Here is a 25,356-nt window from a genome sequence, read left to right on the forward strand (position 1 = left end):
GATCCCACGAGCCCCTGACCACATGCTGGGGACTGTCGTGCCGATCCCAGCCTTCACCTCAAGTCCCACTTCCTTGGTCTCTCAGCCTTTCCAAACCTGAATGAGGGGCCTGCCCTGTCTCCCCGGAGACTTCAAATATGAAAGTAATGAACCCTTCCAAACCCTCCTGGAACATGTGTGGTATCATCAGCCTCAGTTTGGTTTGGGGTGGGGACCCTCCTGCCTTTGCAGGGGGCCACACCATAATGCAGGTAAAGATCTGACCCACCTTCAACCACGTGGCTTTAAAATTGAACACGTGGTGCAAGACGCAGTTGGTAAAATTCAGTGGGTACCAGCTCTCCTGTCACACACTTCAGAGAGGCCGAGGTTTGTAAGTAACAAGGAAAGAGATGCCTATTTTGTTCATCACACTGAAATTAGTCTCTTGCAAATAAGACACGGTTTGGGTCATGGATTCGATTAACTTTACCAAATACACCGGAGGAAAATAATGGTACCTTAAAAGTTCTCACCTTCTAAATAAGCGGCCTCGGGATATATACCACTCAGATCCCTCTGACGCAAGCGCATTTCTCCTGCTCCATTAGCACCATTACTCATACTCAAGCCATGCCCTCCCCCTGTTCAACAAGTAAGACACGTGTTTGGAAGTGCCTACTCCCTTTTTTCTTTGTCTTTCCTCGCCTAAAATGCTCTTCCCTCGGCAACCGTCTAAACCCCGTCCTCGTCGTCTGCTTTCTCTGGGAACAGCGTCCGCTCTCTGCTCTGACCTTCTGCAGCCCCTGGAGTCACAGAATCCCACCCAGCGACACCGTCCAGCCTGGGCTTCACGTTTCCTCACACTGCCCACCAGGCAGCCCGGATGGTTCTGGAACAGCTCAGGGATGTTCCCGTGGAGTCAAGACCTCCCCGACTTCCCTCTCAAGTTACACCAAGTAAGTGCCCCCTCTGTGCCCCATGAAGACAGTTCCTCCAGTACTTCAAGACCCAAACCCCTAATGCACTGACCCATTGCTCACGGTCCTGCTGTGTCCATTCACCCCTCAGCGGATCCCCATCAGCTTGCACCAGCGTTTACTGGAGACCGCCACGTCCTAGCGCTCCCCATTTGGAAGTGGCAGGTCACTGGGTCCTCTTGTCTGCTCAAAGAGCGCTACTGAACGCTTTTTCTCCTGCTCAGGAGTTACATAGCTGATTTTTATTTAAATGGCCATGTATCTCTAGTAAATTTCATTTTATTGTCTTTTCTGTTCTTTCAGTCTGCCAAGATCTTTCAGAATCTTGGTTCTGACATGTCACACCTTAGCTGTTCCTCGTAGCTTTGTCTCCATTGCCAATTCGTGTGCATTTCCCTGGGAGCCCAGCTTGCCTCTCGAACTGTACCTCACGCAAGCAGACCACAGGCTTTGGAGTCAGACAGATTTCGATTAAGATGCTGGCAAGTTAACACACTTCTCTGAACCTTTGTTTCTTTATCTGTAAAATGGGCATGGTAATACATACCTCATAGGTTGTTGTGAGGATTAAGTGGAACAACGTGTATATGAGGCCAGTATATGAGTGTCTGGCATTTAGTAAGTGCTTAATATTAATAGTAATAGATTATTATTATTATCTAAGTTCTTTAAGGACCGAGGTGACAGCATGTATTTCCTTTACAACCTTAAAAGGCTGCTGGCCACATAGCAGGTATCCAATGAAGATTAGTTTGTGGAAATACATCTGGCCCTTTGGGAAATGATATTCTGCAGCTCTTCAGAGAAACATCCTTTCTCAGTGGTGCATCTAAGAACCTCTCAAACTCTGTAAAGAAACAATATTACAGAATCTGACCTGCCAAGGCAGTTAAAGGTCACTGCCCAACATGGGAAACCCTCAGGCTGAAGAAGGCAGATAAAATCAGTTACCTCAGATAGCACATGCGTGTTTTAACATGCATTCACTTAACCCAGGAGCCAGACTCTTGCATGACATTCCATCTGTAGCTCAGGGCCTTTCAGAAGTGTAGACAGGAGGACAAAATTCTGGGAGGTGCTTCTGCTTCAACTTCAATAACAACAATAAAATGCCCACTGACATGAGGAGTCAACAAGCAAAAGAATAGGGACTTCTGGCAACAGAACTGCAACTGCCACCCCCTCTGCACCCTGATCTGATCGGCTCCCACTTGCTGTCTCAGAGCGCAGCTTCGATATCACCCTTTACTCTAAGCCACTCAGAGCTTATGCCAGCCTTAGTGATGAATGTTATCACACACTGAACAAACCAAAGCATATATCCACCTCCACTCCTCATAAATTCTTTATCTCTTTGCAGAGCCAACCTGAAAGAATGGATTCAGCAATTGGGAGTTAACTCCCATGAAGCTGAGCTGTATTTTTCCCCAACAGATGCTGCTAGAAAGACTGCGGGTCAGGCAAGTTACTACTGGCTTCTCGCCACTGCTGAGAAAGCTGACATCAAAACAGACGGACAACCTCCTCGTCCCTGGGCTGGAACTCTCCTCAAAGGCTGTGGCAAAGAAAAGGCTTGAAGCCTTCAGCATTTCCTAGAGGGACTGATGCTAAAGCACAGGTGGAACATATACCAGAATCAGGCAAGTTACCGTCGAAAAGGGATGGAAAGCGGGGATAATCATTTGTAGGTAAGAACCGTGTATTTCAGATAGCATGGACCTTAACACACAGTAGGAATGCATTACAGGTTTGTTTCACTAATAATTCAAATTCAACTGACATTTACGGCGTGCCAGAGGAATCTAAATTCCTCTGAGGCCAGATCACTTTACCACCCAGCTCCTAAGTGGCAGAGAGGAAATCCACATTCTGACTCTGCCCTGCTTTTCTGCTACATCACAATGGCCCCTGTGGACTGGAGTCGATTCAAGGAGAAGGTAAACAGCGCATACACCGTGAGTACCCGAGCGACGAGCAGCGAGGTAACACACCTGCTCCTGAGGCAACGGCCCGGCAGCAGGGCGGGGAGCCATGGTGCCAACTTCCCTTAGAGGAAAAGATTAGTAACAAAAATAGTTTACGCCCGTTCATTTTGTCACACACGATAAAGCGTGGCGAGAGGAAAAGGAATTTGTTAAACTCGTGGTATACCTTCTCCTTCCCACTTAACATCACTCTCGGTAATTATTTCTGAAGCGACATAATGCATTTCAGTATACAATTTATCTGAGAGTGAAACATGAAACTACACTGGACAGCAGCAAACACAACAGAATGCTCCGGGTTCCTACTGAGACCAATTATGAGGGCAGCATATTTTCCTCTCAGTGTGTGGGGAGCCACACATGTTCCTTTTCAGAAACAAAGCGGAGACTGTGCTTCTAGGTCTGGAGAGTCCCTTGCCTTCCTTACGGACGAGGGAATGCGTATATGAAAAAGGTTTCAAATGGATTTTGCCACCACTACCGACAATTGAAAAAACAGGCACCTTTTTGCTAAGGATTGAAAAAAAAGGCACCCATCATCTATGTTAAACCCTCACTCTAACTTTCTATCCAGAATCTATCCAGGTCATGGAATTAACTGATAATCACTGAGGTGTTATAGCCGGAAATAAAAACCGTGCGGGTTGAAAGGAAACTGCAATAAAGACAGATGCTAAGGCAATGGCTGTACTGCCTGTTATGCCGGGTTCACAGAGCTGTCTGAGAACAACTTTTCTTTTGTACAAAACATAAACAGGCAGATTGTTTCTGGAGACTGGAGAAGAGGAAGGGCCCTCTAAGGTGCAAATAGCAACAAAACCTCTAATTAAAATGATACCTTAACATTAAAGCAACAAAATAACCACTTTCCTTATCAGATTGGCAAAATATTCAAAGAATGCAAATACCCAACGTGGCAAGGGCGTGTGGAAATGGGCGATCTCATACACTGTTGGTGGGAATGTAAACTTTTTCAGCATCTGAAAAGCAATTTAGAAAGTCCTATCAAAATGACTTTCTCATTTATAATGACAAATTTCAAACCTATATCAAATAGAGAGAATAGTATAATACATGTTGTGTACCCATCACTTGGCTTCAACAATTATCAACTCAGAGCTCACCTTCCTTCAGCTGTTCTCCCGCCCACCTTCCCCCTCACTCGATTGTTTTGAAGCAAACTTCAAACATTATATATTTTCATCTCTAAGTAGTTCAGTAGATATCTCTACAAGAAAAGGACTTTTATATTTTATTTATTATCATACCTAAAAAATAATCATTCCTTAACATCACCAAATATCCAATTATTGTTAGGATCTCCCCAATTGTCTCATAATTTTTTTTTACAGTTGGCTTGTTCAAATCAGGACCCAATCAAGGTCCACGTGCTGCATCTGACTGCTATGTCTCTGAAGTCTCCTTTAATCTGTAAGTTCCATTTCTCTTCTTTTCTTCTGCAATTTGTCTGCTTCCCGCAGTCTAGATGGTGCTAACTGCATTCTTGTGTGTCTTGTAACTTGTTCCATTTTGTTTACTGTGCTTCCTATTAGTTGGCAGTGAAATCTAGAGACTCGATCAGATTCAGGTTCAATTTTGGGGGAGGAATAGCTCTTATGTGGAAAAATACAGTGCTGTATGTCAAGAGGAGGTACACAACACCAGGAACCCTATAATGAATGTTCTCTCTTTTTAGTGATATTGACAATGTTCAGGGGGTAAGTTGATCCATTCATTACAAAGTGCCTCATCAGCTTTTTTCTGATGATAGGAGATGAAAAATGGTGAGACTCTAAGCCAGTCGTCCCCCCTTTCTTTATTAGTTGGATGCCTCTATAATGAAATTTCCCTCATCAAGTGATTGTTTACCTGTGGACACTCGGGGGGAAAGGCTGGATTCTTTCCAGCCATTTACCACTTTTCCTAATAATGTGGTGGTCCCCTAGCAGCCTCAAAAAGTGACCAAAGAGTTATTTCTTTTCATATCAGTATGAACTTGTGGATTTTAAATATATTTAATGTGTTTCAATCTACTGTAGATATTTTTCCTTTTTCATGAGTCAAATTGTCCCATTTTGGCCCCTTCAAGTTAGATCTTGAGTTTCTTCCCAGGACCCCAGAAGAGAAGTTTTTACTCGCTTCCTTGCATTCTGATAAGACAAGATGTTTCAGGCACATCTTGTACATTTTCTGCCCCAGGGCTAGAATCTGTCCTTTTTCTAAGTAGCCCTGATTCCTTTTATTGGAAAACTGTAGTTAGAGACTACATCATTGCTACTGGACTGATGACTTCATCTAAACCTTTTCAGTGGCCAGAACTAGAAAACATGTTTTTTAAGAGAAAAAAAAGTCATGAGTTCATACTGATATTCTAATTCAAATTTAGGATTCTAACTTTGTATTTAAAGTGTTTGATTTTTATATTTGTATCTTTTTTCACTTTCACAAAAATCTTGGTTCTTAAATAATTTAAAATGTGACTACCTTTAGTCTCTATCATTTCTCTTTGGGGAATTTATTCTAAGGAAATAATCTGATATGACGTCTGTGAGAATGTTCTTTATAGTAGCAAAAAAGAAAGAAAGAAAGAAAGAACATACATATAAAACAATAGATGGAGAATATAAATAATAGTACATCCCCATAATAGAATACTATACAGACAACAAAAATGATGATGTAGCTTTTCAGGATGTTATTAAAAGAAAAAAATATCATCAAGATGAAAGCTACTTTAAAAGAAAAAAATATCAAATACACTGGCTAAAATACAGTCAACTATTGAATAAACATATAAAACCCCAAACGAAATATTAGCAGACCAAATCCAAATCCAGACATATATGAAAAGGAGCAAATAGAGTTTATTACAGAATGCGAGGCTGGATTAACTTTTAAATATCAATTAATATAATCCACCTTATTAACAGTAAAGAGAAAAATCTCAACAGATTCAAAAGGAGCATTTGATAAAAATCAACATCCATGAATAATAATCAACATCAATCAATAATAAACACGCATTAAACACTATAAATAAAGGGAGCTTTCTTAATCAATGTGTTCTTTTTATAAAAATCCTGCACTAGGGACTTCCCAGCAGTCCAGTGGTTAAGACTCTGCGCTTCCACTGCAGGCGGCGCGGATTCGATCCCTGGTCGGGGAACTGAGATCCACAAGCCAAACCATACAGTGCAGCCAAAAAAAAGAAAAGAAAATCCTGCACTAAACATCATTCTTAATAGTAAAGTAGTGAAAGTTTTTCCTCTGCGATCAGGAAGGAAAATGAGAAATCTACAAACCTACTAGCACCACCTCTGTTCAGTAATGTATTGGAGATCCTAGCCAGCAGACCAAGGGGGGGACAAAAGAAGAAATAAAAAATAAAAGATGTAAGTGAGCAAACATAACAAAACAGAAACAGAGTTATAGACAAAGAACAAACAGGTGGTTACCGGAGTATCGGAGGGTGGGGGAAGGAAAGAAATAGGTGAGGCAGATTAAGAGGTACAAACCTCTAGTTGCAAAATAAGTGAGTCATGGGTATGAAATATACAGTGTGGGGAATACAGTCAGTGAGTAATATCCTTGTGTGGCGACATATCGTAACTAGACATCGCGGAATGTATGAAATGTATACAAAAAATCATTATGTTGTGTAACAGGAACTAACACAGTATTGTCGGTCAATTATACTTCAAAAACAAACATAAAAGCTTATAGAAAAAGAGATGCCCCTTGTGGTTACCAGAGGTGGTGGATGGGGGAGCGGGGATTGGATGAAGGTGGTCAAAGGGTAAAACTTCCAGTTACAAGATAAATAAGTCCTAGGGATGTAATGTACAATGCAATAGATATAATGAACACTGCTGTGTGCTATATGTGAAACTTGTTAAGAGAGTAAATGCTAAGAGTTCTCATCACCAAAAAATATTTTTTTCTATTTGTTTAATTTTGAAGATGACGGATGTTCACTAAACTTATCGTAGCAATCACTGCACGATGTAGGTAAGTCAAAACATTATGCCGTACACCTTGAACTTATAATACAGTGCTGTATGTCAATTATATCTCAATAAAACTGGAAGGAAAAAATCCAGCTTTGGATTTTTTATGCTTATATCAGAAAGAAGGAAAAAAATCTAGTTTTGGATTTTTTTCCTTATATTGGAAAGAAGTAAAAATGTCAGTAATCATAGACAACCTGACTATTTATCAAGAAAATCAGAAATAGAACTTAGAAAATAAAATTTAAAAAAATCATACCATAATTTACAATACCATCAAAAGACACCAAATATCTAGGAATAAATCTATCGAAAAACCTCTACCCAGAAGACAATTTTCAACTTTTATTTAAAACTCAAGGATACTATGATATATAAAATAGATAACCGACAAGGACCTACTGGGACTTCCCTGGTGGTGCAGTGGTTAAGAATCCACCTGCTAATGCAGCGGACACGGGTTTGAGCCCTGGTCTGGGAAGATCCCACATGCTGCAGAGCAACTAAGCCCGTGCGCCACAACTACTGAGCCTGCGCTCTAGAGCCCACGAGCCACAACTGCTGAAGCCCATGTGCCTAGAACCCGTGCTCTGCAGCAAAGAGAAGCCACCGCAATGAGAAGCCTGCACACCGCAACAAAGAGTAGCCCCTGCTTGCCGCAACTAGAGAAAGGCCGCATGCAGCAACGAAGACCTAACGCAGCCAAACATAAATAAATAAAATAAAATAAAGGACCTACTGTGTAGCACAGGGAGCTATACTCAATATCTTGTAATAACCTATAATGGAAGAGAATGTAATAAAAGAATACATATATTTATACATGTATGTATAACTGAATCACTGTGCTGTATACCTGAAACTAATACAACATTCTAAATCAACTATATTTCAATAAAAATTTTAAAAATAAATAAACTCGTGGATAGATCATATTTACAGATTGGAAGACTCAATATTATAAAGATGTCAGTGATTCACAAACTGATCCATAGATGCAACGAAATGCCAGTAAGTTTCCTGCAGGACTTCGGTGGAAACTTCAGGCTGATTCTAAAATGTGTATGGAAAAGCAAAGGGCCAAGAAACTCTTGAAGAAGAACAAAGTGGAGGGAGGATCACACTCCTGGATGTATTATGGTACTTTCATAAAACTGAACACGATATAGCGATAAAAATAGAAGGGAAGGAAACCGCGGGGGCACCCAACAACATGAACAACGTGACTCTCCCACGCAGAATGTTAAACCAAAGAACAAGACAAAAAGGGGAGTTCCCTGCTGGTCTAGTGGTTAGGATTTCGCGCTTTCACTGCCGTGGCCTGGGTTCAGTCCCTGATGGGGAAACTGAGATCCCACAAGCTGAGTGGCAAGGCCAAAATAAAAATTTAAAAAAAAAAAAAAAAGACAAAAAGGAAACCATACTAAGGTATTCTGTTCATATAAAGTTCAAAACCATGGAAAACCAGTCTACAGTGTCAGCAGGCAGGAGAGTGTGACCTTTGAGGAGAAGGGAAGGAGAAGTGATTAGGAGAGAGCGTGAGGATGGCTTTTAGGAGATGGTAATGTTCTATTATTTAATCTGGGTGTTGGTTACAGAGTGTGTTCACTTCGTGGTATATCATTGCATTATTGCTTATAAGTTTTTGCACTTTTCCATATGTATGTTATAATTTAATTAAAAAGTTTAAAAAACAGTAAGGAAATATGGGGGACATAAAGCAAATTACACAAATAACGTGGAAAAGAATAGATATAAAAATGAGCACAGAGAGAATGTTAGATATAGAAAGCAGAATCAATATACTCACACTGATATTCCTGGAAAAGTGAACATATCAAATGAAACTGAATAGATCTTCAAAAACCTAATAGATGAAAATGTTCCCGAAACAGAGTCTTAACCTATACATGAAAAGGACACACCCTGTCCTAGGGAATTCTGATTCAAATGCTGGTGAAGTCATTAGACTTCAAAGAAAAACTTCAAGGATAAAGAAACACTCAAACAGCCATTAAGATAGAAAAGGAATGAGGAAAATAATCAAAATTAGACTCAAGGTTTGTATAAATTAAATGCCAGGAGATAATGGAGCAAAATTCTAAGTAGCTGTGGTTACTGAACAGAACATAAATACATTAGTTACAATAATAATGCAACTAACACCAAACACTGGGGGAGGAGAGGAGGGGGAGGAAGTGTCAGTGTGCTGATGTCAGGTCATCACAGCAAGAGCTGAGGACACAGGGGACCGGAGCCCAAGGCCGGTTAGGAAACCGTGAGGACTCCAACCTCTTTCCGGTTCATCTCCATTTGCTTTCCTTCTATTACACTCAAGTAAATTTAAGTTTAAAGCATTTAGATTAATAATAGCATTTAGGGCACAATTTTCCCCTGCTTGTTTATCTTTGTCTGTTTTATGTCTGGGAGGAAGTCTAGAATAATAGTTACCAATTGTAAATTAATGAGGATGTTCCTGGACAGAATTTGTTTGTTTGGGTTTTTTAATGTACTTCTCTTTTATTTTGTATTGCTTCAACTTTTTATGAAAAAAAAATCATTACTCCAAATATTAGTGAATGAATTAATCATCTATGAAACACAAAGGCATTTCATTTTATTTTTTTCCTTCCAAGTTGTAAAAATGAATTAAATCTATCCATTGCTTGCTTGGTGGAATCAATAAATATTCACAGAAATGGACATGATTTGTTTTATCAAGAGTAAACTTAATTAGTACAAAATTACTAAAATAAAATAATAACTCTGCAACAGAACATTTGTGTCTCCCCAAAGTTTATACATATGTCAAAACCTAATCCCCATTGTGACGGTGTTAGGAGGTGGGGCCTCTGAGAGGTGATTAGGTCATGAGGGTAGAGCCCCCATGAATGGGATTAGTGCCCTTATACAAGACTCCAGAGAGCAGCCTCACCCCTTCTGCCATGTGAGGGCACAGCCATCTGTGAACAGGAAGAGGGCTCTCACCAGACAACAAATCTATTGGCACTTTGGTCTTGGACTTCCCAGCCTCCAGAACTGTGAGAAATAAGTTTCTGTTGTTTGTAAGCCACCCCGTGTATGGCATTCTGTTATAGCGGCCCAGATGAACTAAGACAAGTTCTCATTCAAGATGGCAGACCCACAAAATTGTAGGTCACTACCAGTCAGGAATAAATTCAACCATAACTGCTATGATGAAGACTCCTAATTCTCGCTAGATTTCATAAATAATAGCAACACAATTACTGTTCATTTTCCAAATTTTAAAATGCAAGTTTCCAAATCACCTACTAAAAAATTTTAAAAGCAGAAAGTGCTTACTAATGAGAATTTACTTGATAATTACTCATGACACTCAGTGGTATAGCTAAATAACAGTCATACTAGCCAACATGAAAATAAAACTATTTGGATTCACATTCCCTTGAGGGTAAGACTGACAATATCTAGTTTCTGCACCTTCCTTATCACTTTTGCAACCTGGAGGAAAATAACGAAGAAGTCCCTCAAAGTCAAGTAGGATATATTAGAAATATAGATAAAAGGAAAGAAATGTTTTAAAAGAAAACCAAGAAGAATCTCAATTCTCTGAAAGTAGAATGAGGAAGGTTGCCACTAAATATATATGTAATTTAAGCAGGAATTTTTCCCTAATATTTAAAAATAGATTGTCATACTAAGTAAGTCAGAAAGAGAAAAACAAATATCATATGATATCACTTGTATGTGGAATCTAAAATATGATACAAATGAATTTATTTACAAAACAGAAACAGATACACAAACATAGACAACAAACTTATGGTTACCAAAGGGGAAAGGCGGGGGAGAGATAAATTTGAAGTTTGGGATTAGCAGATACAAACTACTATATATAAAATAGATAAACAACAAGGTCCTACTGTATAGCACGAGGAACTATATTCAATATCCTGTAATAAACCATAATGGAAAAGAATATGAAAAAAGAATATATATATTATATATATATATAACTGAATCACGTTGCTGTACACCAGAAACTAACACAACATTGTATATCAACTATAATTCAATAATGTAAAAAAAATACCAAGTACTAAAATGTTTCCCAATTTCCATAGACACTTTTGAAACTCAGGATTACTCTTTGGAACTTGAACCAATACCCAGTTGATATGCTTATTTTAATTTAATGCTTGAATTCCCCTGACAAATCATTTTTTTATTACCACGCTATTGCAATGTATACTGGTTGGAGTGTGTTAGTGTCATGTCCTGCTTTGTTTTCATTAACGGACATTGAGAATATTCTAAACGCATGAGAAATAGACATCCAGAGAATGCACAGTACAGAGGGTTGGGGGCATTCCAGGGAAGGGTAACTTCAGTATTACCCACAATCAACAAAAAGGCAAAAAAGCAACTCATTACCTGCTGAGCTGTAGCATCCTGTTGGACATAAGCTACCTGGCCTGGGTCTGTAAACAGCGTCTAAACAAACAACAACAAAAACTTATCAATAGATCGTTAGACAGCTCATCTACACAGGAAAAATTATACTACTGCTAAGCACCAATTCTTGAGACAGTTAACTACCAAATAGCTAGTAATAATCTTTCGTTAACAAAGAAGATAAAGATAGTAATCTTACATTTTGCTAAAGCCTTTCATCCAGATGGCTCCAAAGAGATTGTGAAAGCTAACCATCTCTATTGGCTAACATACTTCATATTTCAGGAGTTTACTCTAAAGCAAAGTCTCTCCTGAGACTGAATGTCACACTTGATTAAAAAGGCATGCCATGAACAAGGGGGCATGCATTCAACACGTAACACTCTATCACAGGAGTAGACTTGCAATTAAATGAAAATAGTTGGAGATATACCGGCAAACAGAAGAGTACTGTATTCCCAAGGATTACAACTCTTTCAAATATAAATGCACACTCATTATCACAAGAGAAGTAGAAGGAAAATAAATTGAATTTAATGTTCCACAGATTCTGTTTTGGATAAAAGCCAGTAAAATCATAATTTTAAAAGTTCTGATTATAAACACATAATTTGGGCCATGGTGCAGCAAAGATAAATGGAGAAGGAAAATCTTCAAAATGATTTTAGCCAGGGTACCACAGAAAATCTCCAGTCCAGAGAAGTATTCTTTCTGAGAGACTTTAATTTGCGCGAGGCTTTAGCAAACCTATGGGCATAAGAACTAAGGTTAAGTGTTGATTCCAGAGAACTGTAAAAGAGAATTTCAGCCAGTGTCAGATTTCTCGTATTTGACAATAAAAAAAATTATCATAATTCAGATATTTAGTAACACAGTAATGAACCAAAAGTTGGTCACAGGACATTCTTCACATAATCTACATGCACTTATTTTAATACAGCTAGGGGACTAAAACTAAGAAAGGACATTCCAAAAGTACCATCTGACTATTAGGCACGTTCATCTTTATGTAGATTTGAAAGGTATTTATTAGGTGGGTCCCATGTCTTCTTGGGAGTGATTTGAGTCTCTTGATTAAATATTGCATGAGGGCAAATTTTTATTACCAGGATCCTACTATAAACCATGGAACTGATTTCTCTTTTAATGTGTTTAAAAGTGCTTTGTACACTGTAAAGTGCTGACAATACAAACTAACATTTTTTTTTAATATTTATTTATTTTGGCTGCGCCAGGTCTTAGTTGCGGCACACAGGATCTTTTTAGTTGCAGCATGCAGACTCTTCGTTGCAGCATGCGTGCGGGATCTAGTTCCCTGACCAGGGATCAAACCTGGGTCCCCTGCATCGAGAGCGTGGAGTCTTACCCACTGGACCACCAGGGAAGCCCCTACAAACTAACATTTATATATTGGGGAATATTCGCGTCATGCATTTGGAAACTAAAATTCAGAGTCACTGGCGAAGAAATGAAAGTAGCTGTAATCGTACAGTTTTTACCTGTGCTTCTATTACAGGTCTACACATCAGTAAGTTATTAGTAAATAGCACTTAATAAGCTAGTAGGATCCCTCGTTTAACTGAAAAACTCTGCATGTTTTCACTGATCTGTCTTGATTAAGTTACCATGTTTGGCCTGGTTGTTGATACCTTAGGAAAAGTAAAAGCTGATAATCTTGTTAATAAAATCAATCAGGAACTTCGCTAGTGGCACAATGGTTAAGAATCCATCTGCCAATGCAGGGGACACAGGTTCGACCCCTGGTCCAGGAAGATCCCACATGCCGCAGAGCAACTAAGCCCGTGCACCACAACTACTGAGCCTTCGCTCTAGAGCCCGTGAGCCACAACTACTGAAGCCCAAGCACCTAGAGCCCATGCTCCACAACAAGAGAAGCCACTGCAATAAGAAGCCCACGCACCACAACACAGAGTAGCCCTTGCTGGCTTCAACTAGAGAAAGCCCGGGCTTAGCAATGAAGACCCAACACAGCCAAAAATAAATAAATTTATAATTTTAAAAAAATCAATATCGGGCTTCCATGGTGGCGCAGTGGTTGAGAATCCACCTGCCGATGCAGGGGACACGGGTTCGTGCCCCGGTCCGGGAAGATCCCACATGCCGCGGAGCGGCTGGGCCCATGAGCCATGGCCTCTGAGCCTGCGCATCCGGAGCCTGTGCTCCGCAATGGGAGAGGCCACAAGAGTGAGAGGCCTGCATAATGCAAAAAAAAAAAAAAAAAAAATCAATATCAATAGTCAGTTGGGGAAAGAACTCATTCGAGGTTAGTGCTCTAACTCCTTATTACATTTAATTTAAATAAATAAACCATATCTTCCTCTGCCCAGTTGGTTATAAGCTCCTTGAGAGCATAAATCTTATATGAATATTTCCTGTATCACCAGCAAATAGCACAGTGACTGGCAGAGAGTAAACCTAAGTAATTGGTGAATTAACTGATTAACAAACAAACTATAAACCACAGTCCTTCACATGCCTGCGCAGCTTCCACGGGATGGATGTAGACCAGCGTGTGCTCCGGACCATCCACTGACGCGTAAGAGGCACCATCTGCCGTGTACACCACCTGCTGTGGTGGACGGACCTGGTCATCGGTGTAGACAATCTGGGCCACAGTTCCAGCGTCTGGAACAAAATGCACCTGGGGCAAAAAATAAAAAAATAAAAATAACCGGCAAGTATGTAGTAACCACCCTTGTGGAACAAAACCTGTCTCACAAAGACGCAGGACTGACCGAGAACATTACACACTTGCATTTCTAAAAGATCCCCACTGAAAGGAGAACTCAACTGATACGCCTTCATCTATGCTGAGTTAGCGACTTGGCAACAGGATCCAAGGACCTTGTCACTGACTTATTGCTCAATATTAGGCAACCGATTTAAAGTTCCCTTTGCCTCAAATGTCCAATGCAGGTATCTCTTTCGGGGCGTACTGACAGGGTGGTTCACTGACCCTGGAAATGTGACAGAAGATGCATGGTTGACAACATTACCGAACTACAAAATACAAATTATTTGTAATGTGAAAAAAAATGTCAAGATTCAAAAACCAGTTGCTTTCAACACATCATAAGAATTCTACTTTATCACTAACAGTGCCTTTTGGCAAACACATTAAAACAAGGTCACTTTCTTTCCTACAAATTCTTTCATACTCCAGGGCCGGTCTGGAGGCGAGTCGGTAAACATTTGCTGACTCGGTGAATGTAACAGAACTCTCCCTTGCCAACTAGGTAACAATACAAAAAATTCTAAGTGAGTACTTTTAAGGGGTTTTGGACAACTATTTCAGTTGTCACCAGGGGAGATAATTTTCTATCTACCAAGAACTAAAGCAGAAACTGGATTCTGTAAAGTGCTTTCGAGTAGTCAGCTTTGGAGGTTCTTGAAGGCTGGCATACAGCCTAGTATCTGATATTGAAGGTACAAAGCAGATGGTCAAAGAACACATTTGGGAGAGAAATAGTTTATGGGCTGATATTGAAGTTAGACCCTCTTAGGTCGGATTCCTTCCTCTTACACTGTCTTGGCTTTAGACCTAACTTTTTTATTTCAGTTTTTTTCCAGTGGAGAATAGTAGAGCCCGAAGATGACATAAGCTAATTCAATCCCCAGAAAGAAAAATGGAGACCCAGTGAAGTCAAGCACCACATAAGTAAAACAAACCTCCACTTCTATACTAAGCGCTTAGTCCAGCTTCTACATAAATCTGCTTTGCCCATGAAGATACAGTTTGCATCCATACGAGAATTAGGCTTCTAAGATATTTGCGCAGTTTTAAGTGCTGCAAAATAATTTTGTGAGTTTAGATTTGCTCATTGACATCAAAATCTTGAAGTAGTTTCAATGCTTGAAAAAGAAAAAATAAAATTTCCTTAAGAGTTATCCAAACTCTTCAACTTGGTCTTCAACACCCAGTCCTGGGCTAAATCAGAATTCCTGGTTGGGAGAAGGAACAGTGGGAGGAGGGGGGCAATAAAGGGTGCTGAGCTCTGCCATCTACCATCTGGTCACCCACAAATGTGGACCCTATTTATTAATGAACTACATTTTTGTTCATAAACAAAATACACCAAAATATATAGCTACATGAAAGTAGCCTTCCAAATAGTTTCCATGAGAACCAAAACAGCGTTCTCAATTATTCTGCTGGAAGCATCTCTGGAACTGTTTTGCTCAGTATTCAAACTCAGACTTTCAAATCATACCAGGTGATCAATTTTATGTATTGTAAATTTGTTATATTGCTTAAATTAAATAAGATGTGTATATTTAAAGGTTTCAATGTTAATTTTCTGATTTGGGTAATAATACTATGGTTATATAATTTGACGAAAATTAAATTAAAATTACATATATATTATAATGCTTTAAAATGAAGTGTTATACTTTGGTCACATGTAAACACGGCTCCCTATGAGTGCTGACTCTTCTCAAAATTCAAATGCATACCAAAAATGCAGAGGTTCGCCTTTGCTAAGAATAGTCCAAAGAACATGTAGCTGGTTAGGGTAGCAATTTGAAAGGCAGAGATCACTGGTTACAGCAGCATCTGAATAAGCGACTAACCTCCAGAGCTGTGGATTCAATGGGACAACTTTCAATTAGAGGTTTACATCCTGAATTTGAGAAGAAATGGAAAAGCCACTCACTTTATAGGCATACCTTTGTACTTCATTACACATGAAGAAACAAAACCCTTTCCAGGATTACATAAAGAAAACCTCCAGTTTGAAGCTTTCAGCACCAATACCATGTAATAAAACGGAGCAGTGAAGTGGATTATGACAATAAAACAGGGGAAAGGCAGAGAAGCCATGAGTGGTATGTAGCTCCGCAAAATCACAGCACCCCACGTTGCTGGAGCGTCCAAGGTGCTGAAACGCTGCCCGTTCCTTCTGCACCAGTTCTGCAAGTCAGCTTCCTCCCAACCACTCATCACTGCATAGGAGCTTCTATTTCTCTAGCTGTCAGCAAACTGTACCAACTAAAAAACTGCTGTCAATGCCCAGCTGGAAGACCACTCTTCACCTGTGCGGCATTCTCCTCATGCTCTGCAGCCGGAGGCCACACGTGTGAGCTTTCATCTTTGGAATCCATCCTTTCTTTGCTGGACAGCGTCCTGGGCACCTAGAGCAGCTCGGGGTGAAGGACAGTCATCTGCCTACCACGTGAGTGTTCATCAAGGACAAAAAGGCCTCTCTGCAACGTGCCTGAAAAAAGAGAGAAAAGGACCCAAGACTTTAACTAAATGAATGCATTTTAATAAATTACAGTTTCAACCACAAAAAGGGGGGAAAAAAGCTTTGTGAAAGATTACACACCTGGGCAAAAAGGTAAAAATGAAGAAATTATTTGGAATAATGATGCAATGTATTGCATACTTGCTCTGCTCTGGGCATAGTTAGGTGGATGGAACCTTCATCACAAATGCTGACGGCAGCCCTCTTAGCTCTCCTGAGAAGGATGAGGCCCCAGATGCTAAATGCAGGGAAGTGCTGGGTTCACACCAAGACTCGCTGCTGCTCGGCCAGCTCGTCCCTCCCTTGCACACTTGTTTAAAATATTTTATTTATTTAGGTTGTGTCAGATCTTAGTTGCAGGCACACGGGATCTTCACTGAGGCATGCAGGATCTTTTCGTTGTGGCACACAGGCTCTTTCTTGCGGCACTCAGGCTTCTCTCTAGCTGTGGAGTGAGGGTTTTCTCTTCTCTAGTTTTGGTGCGTGGGCTCTGTAGTTTGCGGCACTCAGGCTCTCTTGTTGAGGCGCGAGAGCTCAGTAGTTGTGGCGTGCAGGCCTAGTTGCCCCAAGGCATGTGGGATCTTAGTTCCCCAGCCAGGGATCGAACCCAAGTCCCCTGCTTTGGAAGCCGATTCTTTCCCACTGGACCACCAGGGAAGTCCCTGCACACTTGTTTAGACACTGACTTCCTATACCACCAACTCAGAATGAACAGCAGAATAATAAAAGTCACAAAACGAGGAAAAACTGGCAGGCAGAGGGAGCTGAATTTTCTGGGCCACAATTTGGTGAATACAAATATAAACTCTGTTTCCCATTGGGTCCATACAGGGGTGATGAGTGAGCAATCAAACATCAACTAAACATCAATGTGCACAAAATTTACATCTTGAAACATTATTATTTTCCAAAATAGATGTTTTAATCAATCTTCCCTTCTGATGATGATAAAACACTGACATTTGAAAGGTCACATGAGATCTGCTGTTTATCAGGGCAGCCAGGCCTGATACACCTCCTCCCACCAGCCCATTAAATAGCAGGACAGGAAAGGCCAAACTGCTCAGAACACCATTCAACTAAAGGTCAGAAAGACCACTGCCCAGGGGTTGCGCTGGTGGTCCCGTGGTTAAGGCTCTGCCTTTCAATGCAGGGGGCGTGGGTTCGATCCCTGGTCAAGGAACTAAGATCCCCGGTGCCTCGGGGTATGGCCAAAAAATTTTAAAAATAAATAAATTGCACATCTCTTTAAAAAAAAAAAAAGACCACTACCCAGAACCCAGCCAGAATTTTCTCCATTGTAACGGAAATAAGCTGAGAAACATTCTTAGGCTACACATGCTCCAACCTCTGAACCAGAATAAGGCCTATAGAAGAAAAAAAGAAACTGGAACACCCAATGTCAGGGCCTAAGTCTGGGATACAGGAAAGCCACGTCCAAACAGCCTGAGAGCCTCTTTGGAGCCACTGAGGAACCTGCTCCTGCTTGGCTGCAATGCTACCATCCTTACCCCCGCCCGAAGGCACCCCACCACACACACGCTCGCCCTGCACACACCGGAGGGTCCTGGAAAAGATGCCCGTGTCGCCAACAGGTGACTATATAAGCAAAGGGGCTGGGGGCACACTCTCTGGAGAAATGGAAATGTTCTCTATCCTGCATCTAGACTGGGGGGTGGTTACGTGGGGAATTCATGTGTCAAAAGTCATCAACCTATTCAATTAAAATATGTGCATTTCATCATGTGTAAATTATACCCTATAAAGTTGTCTTTAAAAAAAAAAAGCATGCCTTCCTTATATAATGGTACTATCTAAGCATAGTACAAAGGTGGTCAGAGTGAGTTGCACAGTATGTGAATTATACCTCAACAAAACTTATATTTTTTAAAAAAGGAATAAAAATATTAAGAAACTTAGGAATAAATGTCACCAACAATATAAAGATCTATAGGAAGAAAATCACAAAATTGTACAAAAGGACATAAAAGGCTCAGTATTACAAAATCATAAAATGTTCCACATCAGAAGTGTTTTTAAAACTTTTTTTATTTTTTAATAATTTCAGACAGAAAAGCAGCATAAATAGTACAAAGAAGTCCTGTACTTCTTCACTCAGGTTCCCCAAATGGTAACATTTTACCATGCTTACGTTATTATTCTCTCTCCCTCTCTTTTGTTTTTTTAACTTGAACTATTTGAGAGTAAATTGCAGACACAAAGCCCCTTTACTACTAAATTCTTAAGTGTCTGTTTCCTAAAAACAGGACATTTTCTCACGTAACCACAGTACTATCACAATCAGGACGTTAACATGAAAACAGTACTATTAACCTAATTTACAGACCACATTCAACTTCTGCCAATTGTCTGATTACCGTCCTTTGCAGAGAAGGAAACCCCTTTTTTCTGGCCCAGGATCCAATCTGGCATCGCACACGGTGCATCCCGCGGACACGTCCCGTCTGTCCCCTCTGATTGGGAACAGTCCCCAGTCTTTCCTAGTTCTCCACGACCTTGACATTTTGGAAATGCAGAGGCCATTTGTTTTTCAGAAGGTCCCTCAATTTGAGTTTGTCTGATGTGTCTTCATGGTTAGGTTCAGGACATGTATTTTCAACAGGAATTAATACCACAGAAGAGATGTTATGCTTTTCCCATACAGGAATTTGAGATTTTTTTTTTTTCAACTTAGTTTGTCAATTGTACAATCACTCAAGTGCACAAGGGGACGCAGCGAGGAGCCAGGCAGGCTCACCCCTCACGCTCTGGAAACACACCAGCCCAGAGTGCCTTTCTTATTTGTTTTCATTTCTAGAAAGGTGCTTATTATTTCTCTCTACCTGGAATCCCTTATCCATTCTTCAGAATCAACCCATACCATCAATTTGTTATCTATTCTTCCAAAGATATTTTATGCATATACAAGCAAAATTTACACATTCCCTGCCTCTGCAACCACACACAGCAGCATGCTATTGATTCTATACAAAGCAGCATCTCTTTTAAACCTTATTTATTCCATATAATATCATACCCTTTACATTGTTCCATATCCATATAGCATTTCCTCATTCGTTATTACAGCTGCATCATTTCATTATATGAATATATCATAATGTATTTAATCTTGTGTTGATAAACAGGTTGTTTTTAATCTTTTGTGATGAATGCGTTTGGACATACAATGTGCTATACCTTGAATTCTTTTGAAGTCTCTGAGGGATAATTTGGAGTCAGTTACAGTGGCTGTATGACGGTAGAGTAACTATCAGTTTCTGAACTCCAGCACTGGGGCTGTCCTCTCCCTGTGCCTAGCGTGCGAGGGCCCAGGGGACACATCTGTGCAGAGGCAGAAGTCAGTACAAGAGGCAGAGTGGCTACGAGCTTGGGCTCTGGACCTGGATTTCGGTAGCAATTCTGTGACTTAACTGACCTCAGGCAAAGCAAGGACAGTCTCTAAATCCCTCTCCTTCTCTGTAAAATCGGGATCATAAGGTTATTGACAGAACATGACATAATGCACATAAAATGCTTAGCACAACGCCTGCTCCATGATAAACACTCACACATTAGATTTTTAAAAAAGGTTCGATCATATTGCATTTTTCTGTCTAAATGTCTGCCTCCCCGTCTCAACTCAAGTTCCTTCAGGTCAAGGAATATGAGTAACTCTAGATCTGTCGTGTGGCATGTCCTTGATCATTTGTACAGATCGGTCGCAGTGGGAAGAGAGAAGACACCTGATCCCAATGGGGGTGTCCAGGGATGACTTCTCAGAGAAGGTGAATCTTCAAGGATGAACAGGAACAAGAAAGAAGAGATGGGAAGGGACAGGATATTTACTCTAGACTGAAATACCTTTTTTCTAATCTTACCAAAATAAGGAAGTATACATTACATGACATAAAATACCAGAGACTGCAGAAGGCAAGGATAAAGGGGGAGAAAAAAATGAAAATAACTACTTGGCAGATAGGAGCAAAATAACAGAACAGTTCATCGACACATAGGAAAGCCTGCTAGTAAAATTTAGCAATACAGATGTGAAATACTGCCCACAGTGTCAGCTCCCAATAATTTTAGAGTACTGTTAGCACATAAAGAAGCCCAAGATGGTGAAAACTCTTGGACTTCCCTGGTGGTCCAGTGGTTAAGAATCTGCCTGCCAATGCAGGGGACATGGGTTCGAGCAGTGGTCTGGGAAGATCCCACGTGCTGCAGGGCAACTAGGCCCATGTGCCACAACTACTGAGCCTGCGCTCCAGAGCACGTGAGCCACAACTACTGAGCTCACGTGCCACAACTACTGAAGCCTGCGTGCCTAGAGCCCGTGCTCCGCAAGAAGAGAAGCCACTGCAATGAGAAGTCCGTGCACTGCAACGAAGAGTAGCCCCCGCTAGCCACATCTAGAGAAAGCCCGCGGGCAGCAACGAAGACCCAGCACAGCCAAAACAAAATTAAATTAAATTAAAAGGGCTTCCCTGGTGGCGCAGTGATTAAGAGTCCATCTGCCAATGCAGGAGACACGGGTTCAAGCCCTGGTCCGGGAAGATCCCACATGCCGCGGAGCAACTAAGCCCGTGCACCACAACTGCTAAGCCTGCACTCTAGAGCCCACGTGCCGCAACTACTGAAGTCCGCATGCCGTAACTAGAGAAAGCCCACACACAGCAACAAAGACCCAACGCAGCCAAAAACAAAATAAATAAATAAATTTATTTTAAAATACATTATAAAAAAATTAAACTAATAAAAGATGGTGAAAATCCTTTAATTTAAAAAGTGTCTGGAATCTAAAGCAGTGATACAGAATACCCAGTTCTTGTTCTTTAAGATATATTGATACTTATAAGACCTATTGAGCTCCTGTAACTGATAAACTATTCAAAACAGTGTGACATTCTGCAATTATTTATTGTTTAATAAATTGTTCAAGAAAACTGAATTTTAGGTATGACTCCGCTACTAAGTAAGTCACTTTAAAATCCTCTAGCATCAGCTTCCTTAACTGTAAAACGAGAGTATAAAGTGGTTTCTAGCCTTAAGCGTAGACGGGAAGCAGCAGAGTATAGTAGAAAATCCACAGACTCTGAGTTGAACATCCGGGCTTCCCCAATGACTCAGCTACTCAGTAGTTACATCCTTCGGCCAAATCACTTAAACACCTTGAGCCTCGATACTATCCTATGTAAAGTGGATATGATAATTACCTACTGGTGTTACAGTGAGGGTTACATGATATATGTAAAAATCCCAGGCACAGATTTAGCACATGGTAGTGCTCAAATGTGTCAACTTTCATATTTTACTGATGAGCTATAAGAGCTTCAGAATTTTCAAAACATTTCATATTTTTAAATTTTATTTATAAATTTATTTATTTATTTTTGGCTGTGTTGGGTCTTCGTTGCTGGGCACAGGCTTTCTCTAGTTGCAGTTTGCAGGGGCTACTCTTTGTTGTGGTGCGCGGGCTTCTCATTGCAGTGGCTTCTCTTGTTGCAGAGCGCGAGTTCTAGGCGCACGGACTTCAGTAGTTGTGGCACACAGGCTCAGTAGTTGCGGCTCACGGGCTCTAGAGCGCAGGCTCAGTAGTTGTGGTGCATGGGCTTAGTTGCTCCATGGCATGTGGGATCTTCCCGGACCAGGGCTCGAACCGTGTCCCCTGCATTGGCAGGCGGATTCTTAGCCACTGTGCCACCAGGGAAGTCCTCATAGTTTTATAAACCTAGCAATTTATCAAATAACCAATGCCCTGTACCTGAACTTTCTTCATAGCAAGGCTTGTCATATTTGATTTCCTTTTTTATTATTACTTTTTTTTTTTTTTTTTTTTTTGCGGTACGTGAGCCTCTCACTGATGCGACCTCTCCCGTTGCGGAGCACAGGCTCCGGACGCGCAGGCCTAGCGGCCATGGCTCATGGGCCCAGCTGCTCCACGGCATGTGGGATCTTCCCGGACCGGGACACGAACCCGTGTCCCCTGCATCGGCAGGCGGACTCTCAACCACTGTGCCACCAGGGAAGCCCTATTATTACTTTTTTAACTGCACAATTTATAGAACGCTGTTGATCTTGATTTATGGGCGAGGCGGAAGGATGATTCCAGGAACTGCCTCAGCACTGTCCAACAGGCAAGTGTTGACAGGCTCTGTGAGCTAGGGACAGACTTCCTCCGCTCGTCTTCTTGACCTGAAAGAACCCGAGATCCACAAGCTGTACCTTGTCTAGAAAATGGCCACCTACCTTCCTTCTTTCACCCACTGTCTAAAATGTTAGAGACTTCATTTCCAGGAAGAGAAGCATTTCTATCCTCTCTAGATTTCATTCAACAAATATTTATTAAATACTTATTAAAAACAAATATTTATTAAACGTGCCAGATACTGTTCTAGGTCCTATATATATACATATATGTTACATATGTTACATATTTTATATATATATATATATAAATGAATGGTGTTATATAATTGAAAGTAGGAGCTATAGCATCAGACAAATCTGGGTTCTATGCCCCCAAATCTACCATGTGTGATGTCAGTAAGCCACAGACTAATCCTCAGTCTCCTCGTTGGAAAATCCAAATTATCTGCCCGGCATGGCTGTTGTTAAGACTTAACAGTCTGCATTTCATCAAGTCTCTAATGCACTTTTTTTCACCTGTTAACACTTCTGAATGAGGGGTCTATTTTACAACACTGGTGTCCCACCGTCGCTCTCACCCAGGTGGCAGGGAGGCTGTGGATGCCCTGCCCGCGTGTGTGACCTTGCTTACAGCCCTTCATTAGTTCTGTCCTCGCTTCACTGAGTCATGTGTGTTGTGAGCACCAGACACCCTGCGTGTAACTGCCATTTTAAATGCAAAAAGATGACACTGTAATTTGGCATTAAAACGGAAAGGCATGGGAACAGCAGCTGGGCACAAATTTGATTAGGGAAGCAAATATCCATCACTGGAAAAATGACCTTGCCCAACAAACCTATGGGACTTGCGTATAAGAGACAGCGTCGTGAATGATGCTGCTTTGTGCAATGTTATTACTGAGATACGTGGAAAGACAGGCCTGCCACAGGCTGAATAAAAAAACACCGGGATCAGAACTCCCAGAATGGGTACAGGCTGTTTGGAGGAGATTCCTGGTGACAGCAGTGTGCCCTCTTTTCAGAAATGCTGTGTCCCCAGCACTCTTGATGGTACAGAGACATCGATGACCCTGAGCCAAAAGTGATTCTGAAGTCAGCCTCTGAAAGCGACAACATTTTAGGAATATCTTAAACAGTTCATTTCACTTATATTTTCCCTTTTATGTACACACGAGTGATGTGATAAAAATCTATGCCTAAATAAATCTAAAAGAGCTCTTTCAACAAGTATCCAATAAAAATTCTAAGTACCAAAAAGCACTTGAATCAGAGTTTAATTGGCAAGGCTTTTTCCTTTTGTAATGATACATAAAATAATTGTTGTTTCTTACCACCAACATCTTAGATTCAAGACAACATGATAGCATTTGGGATCACGTAGCATAATGACGAACATTCGAGAAATGGTAGCAATTCTTTTCATGCTTTGTGAACATCGAGCATGAAAGGTTGAGCAAGAGCTCTGCTCCCACGGAGCTCACAGCCTAGTGGGAGGGATGGGCAGCTGGCTTCCCAGCTCACCGGGGATGCCTGCGTGGTAAAAAGGACAGTGAGGAAACGTGAGGGGGAGAAAGAAGGAAAGAGAAATGCCTGCCTTTCCAGCTGCTGCACTAACAAGGCTGGCCCGGAGCCAGACGATGCAGTGGCCCAGTGACCCAGCCTCCACATCGCCTGCTCTCCTCGTAGTTCCCACCCCACAGCCGTATCCCCTCACCATCCACCAGCCTGGTTCCCACCAACACCGGCCCTTTTGGGCTGAAAGAAGCCAATTCTCCAGAACCACTCAGGACTTGGAGTCGAGAAGCTCCCGTTTCATCACCTGCACGTAGAGGTGGAAGAAGAGGCCCAGATCCACCTTCAAAGGTAGATGCGCACCCGGGATAACAGGATGAACTATAAATACAATTTCACTTTAAAACGTTGTTACAGGGCTTCCCTGGTGGCGCAGTGGTTGAGAGTCCGCCTGCCGATGCAGGGTACACGGGTTCGTGCCCCGGTCTGGGAAGATCCCACGTGCCGCGGAGCGGCTGGGCCCGTGAGCCATGGCCGCTGAGCCTGCGCGTCCGGAGCCTGTGCTCCGCAACGGGAGAGGCCACAGCAGTGAGAGGCCCGTGTACCGCAAAAAAACAAAAACAAAAAAACAAAAAAAAACACACATTGTTATAGATAGTTGTTAAATTCCCCGGGATTATGGCACATTGTTGAACCTCAGAAACACTAAGAATGCAAGAGAGGTTTCTGCACTGGTGAGGTGCCTTCCAGATGCACCATCCTTTACATGGAAGGAAGTGTGCCACAATCCAGACAGTACACTTGCAAATCAACTTTTCTGGCTCATGGCAAACTAACCAGCAGAGACTGCTAACTCCTTCCTTGAAATCCTACACGACACACACCATAGAAAGAAGTTAGAGGGAGGCTGATAGACTTGCAAAATGAATATAAAAACTGTGAGAAGGAAAGTGGAGGAGGTGGCTTTGCAATCGTGGGAGGGAGCTGTGGGGAGCTCAGAACAGAAGGGGACCAGCCAGCAGAGCGGGGGTGAGGAGGCAGA

At 41.4% G+C, this 25,356-nt stretch overlaps 1 protein-coding gene and 1 long non-coding RNA gene across 3 annotated transcripts in view; one reads left to right on the top strand and one right to left on the bottom strand.

Moving 5' to 3' along the window:
* PRDM10 (PR/SET domain 10) overlaps positions 1–25,356 on the bottom strand; it is an 87,574-nt gene that overhangs the window by 40,751 nt on the left and 21,467 nt on the right. The window contains exons 2-5 of one of the 2 annotated variants that reach the window (XM_067751575.1): positions 16,444–16,625; positions 13,886–14,050; positions 11,368–11,427; positions 3,853–3,924 (exon numbers count right to left, since the gene is read on the bottom strand). In XM_067751575.1, the coding sequence (XP_067607676.1) occupies positions 3,853–3,924; positions 11,368–11,427; positions 13,886–14,050; positions 16,444–16,512 (366 nt within the window). In that variant the 5' untranslated portion in view covers positions 16,513–16,625. The remainder of the gene's footprint in view (positions 1–3,852; positions 3,925–11,367; positions 11,428–13,885; positions 14,051–16,443; positions 16,626–25,356) is intronic. The other variant, XM_067751574.1, reaches the window with a different exon arrangement.
* On the top strand, positions 693–24,951 carry LOC137231051 (uncharacterized). Its single transcript, XR_010946364.1, has 5 exons — positions 693–938; positions 2,394–2,647; positions 4,297–4,375; positions 6,905–6,952; positions 23,825–24,951. It is a non-coding gene; the product is annotated as an uncharacterized lncRNA (long non-coding RNA).

Source organism: Pseudorca crassidens, chromosome 9, assembly GCF_039906515.1.
Source record: "Pseudorca crassidens isolate mPseCra1 chromosome 9, mPseCra1.hap1, whole genome shotgun sequence".
NCBI lineage: Eukaryota > Metazoa > Chordata > Mammalia > Artiodactyla > Delphinidae > Pseudorca > Pseudorca crassidens.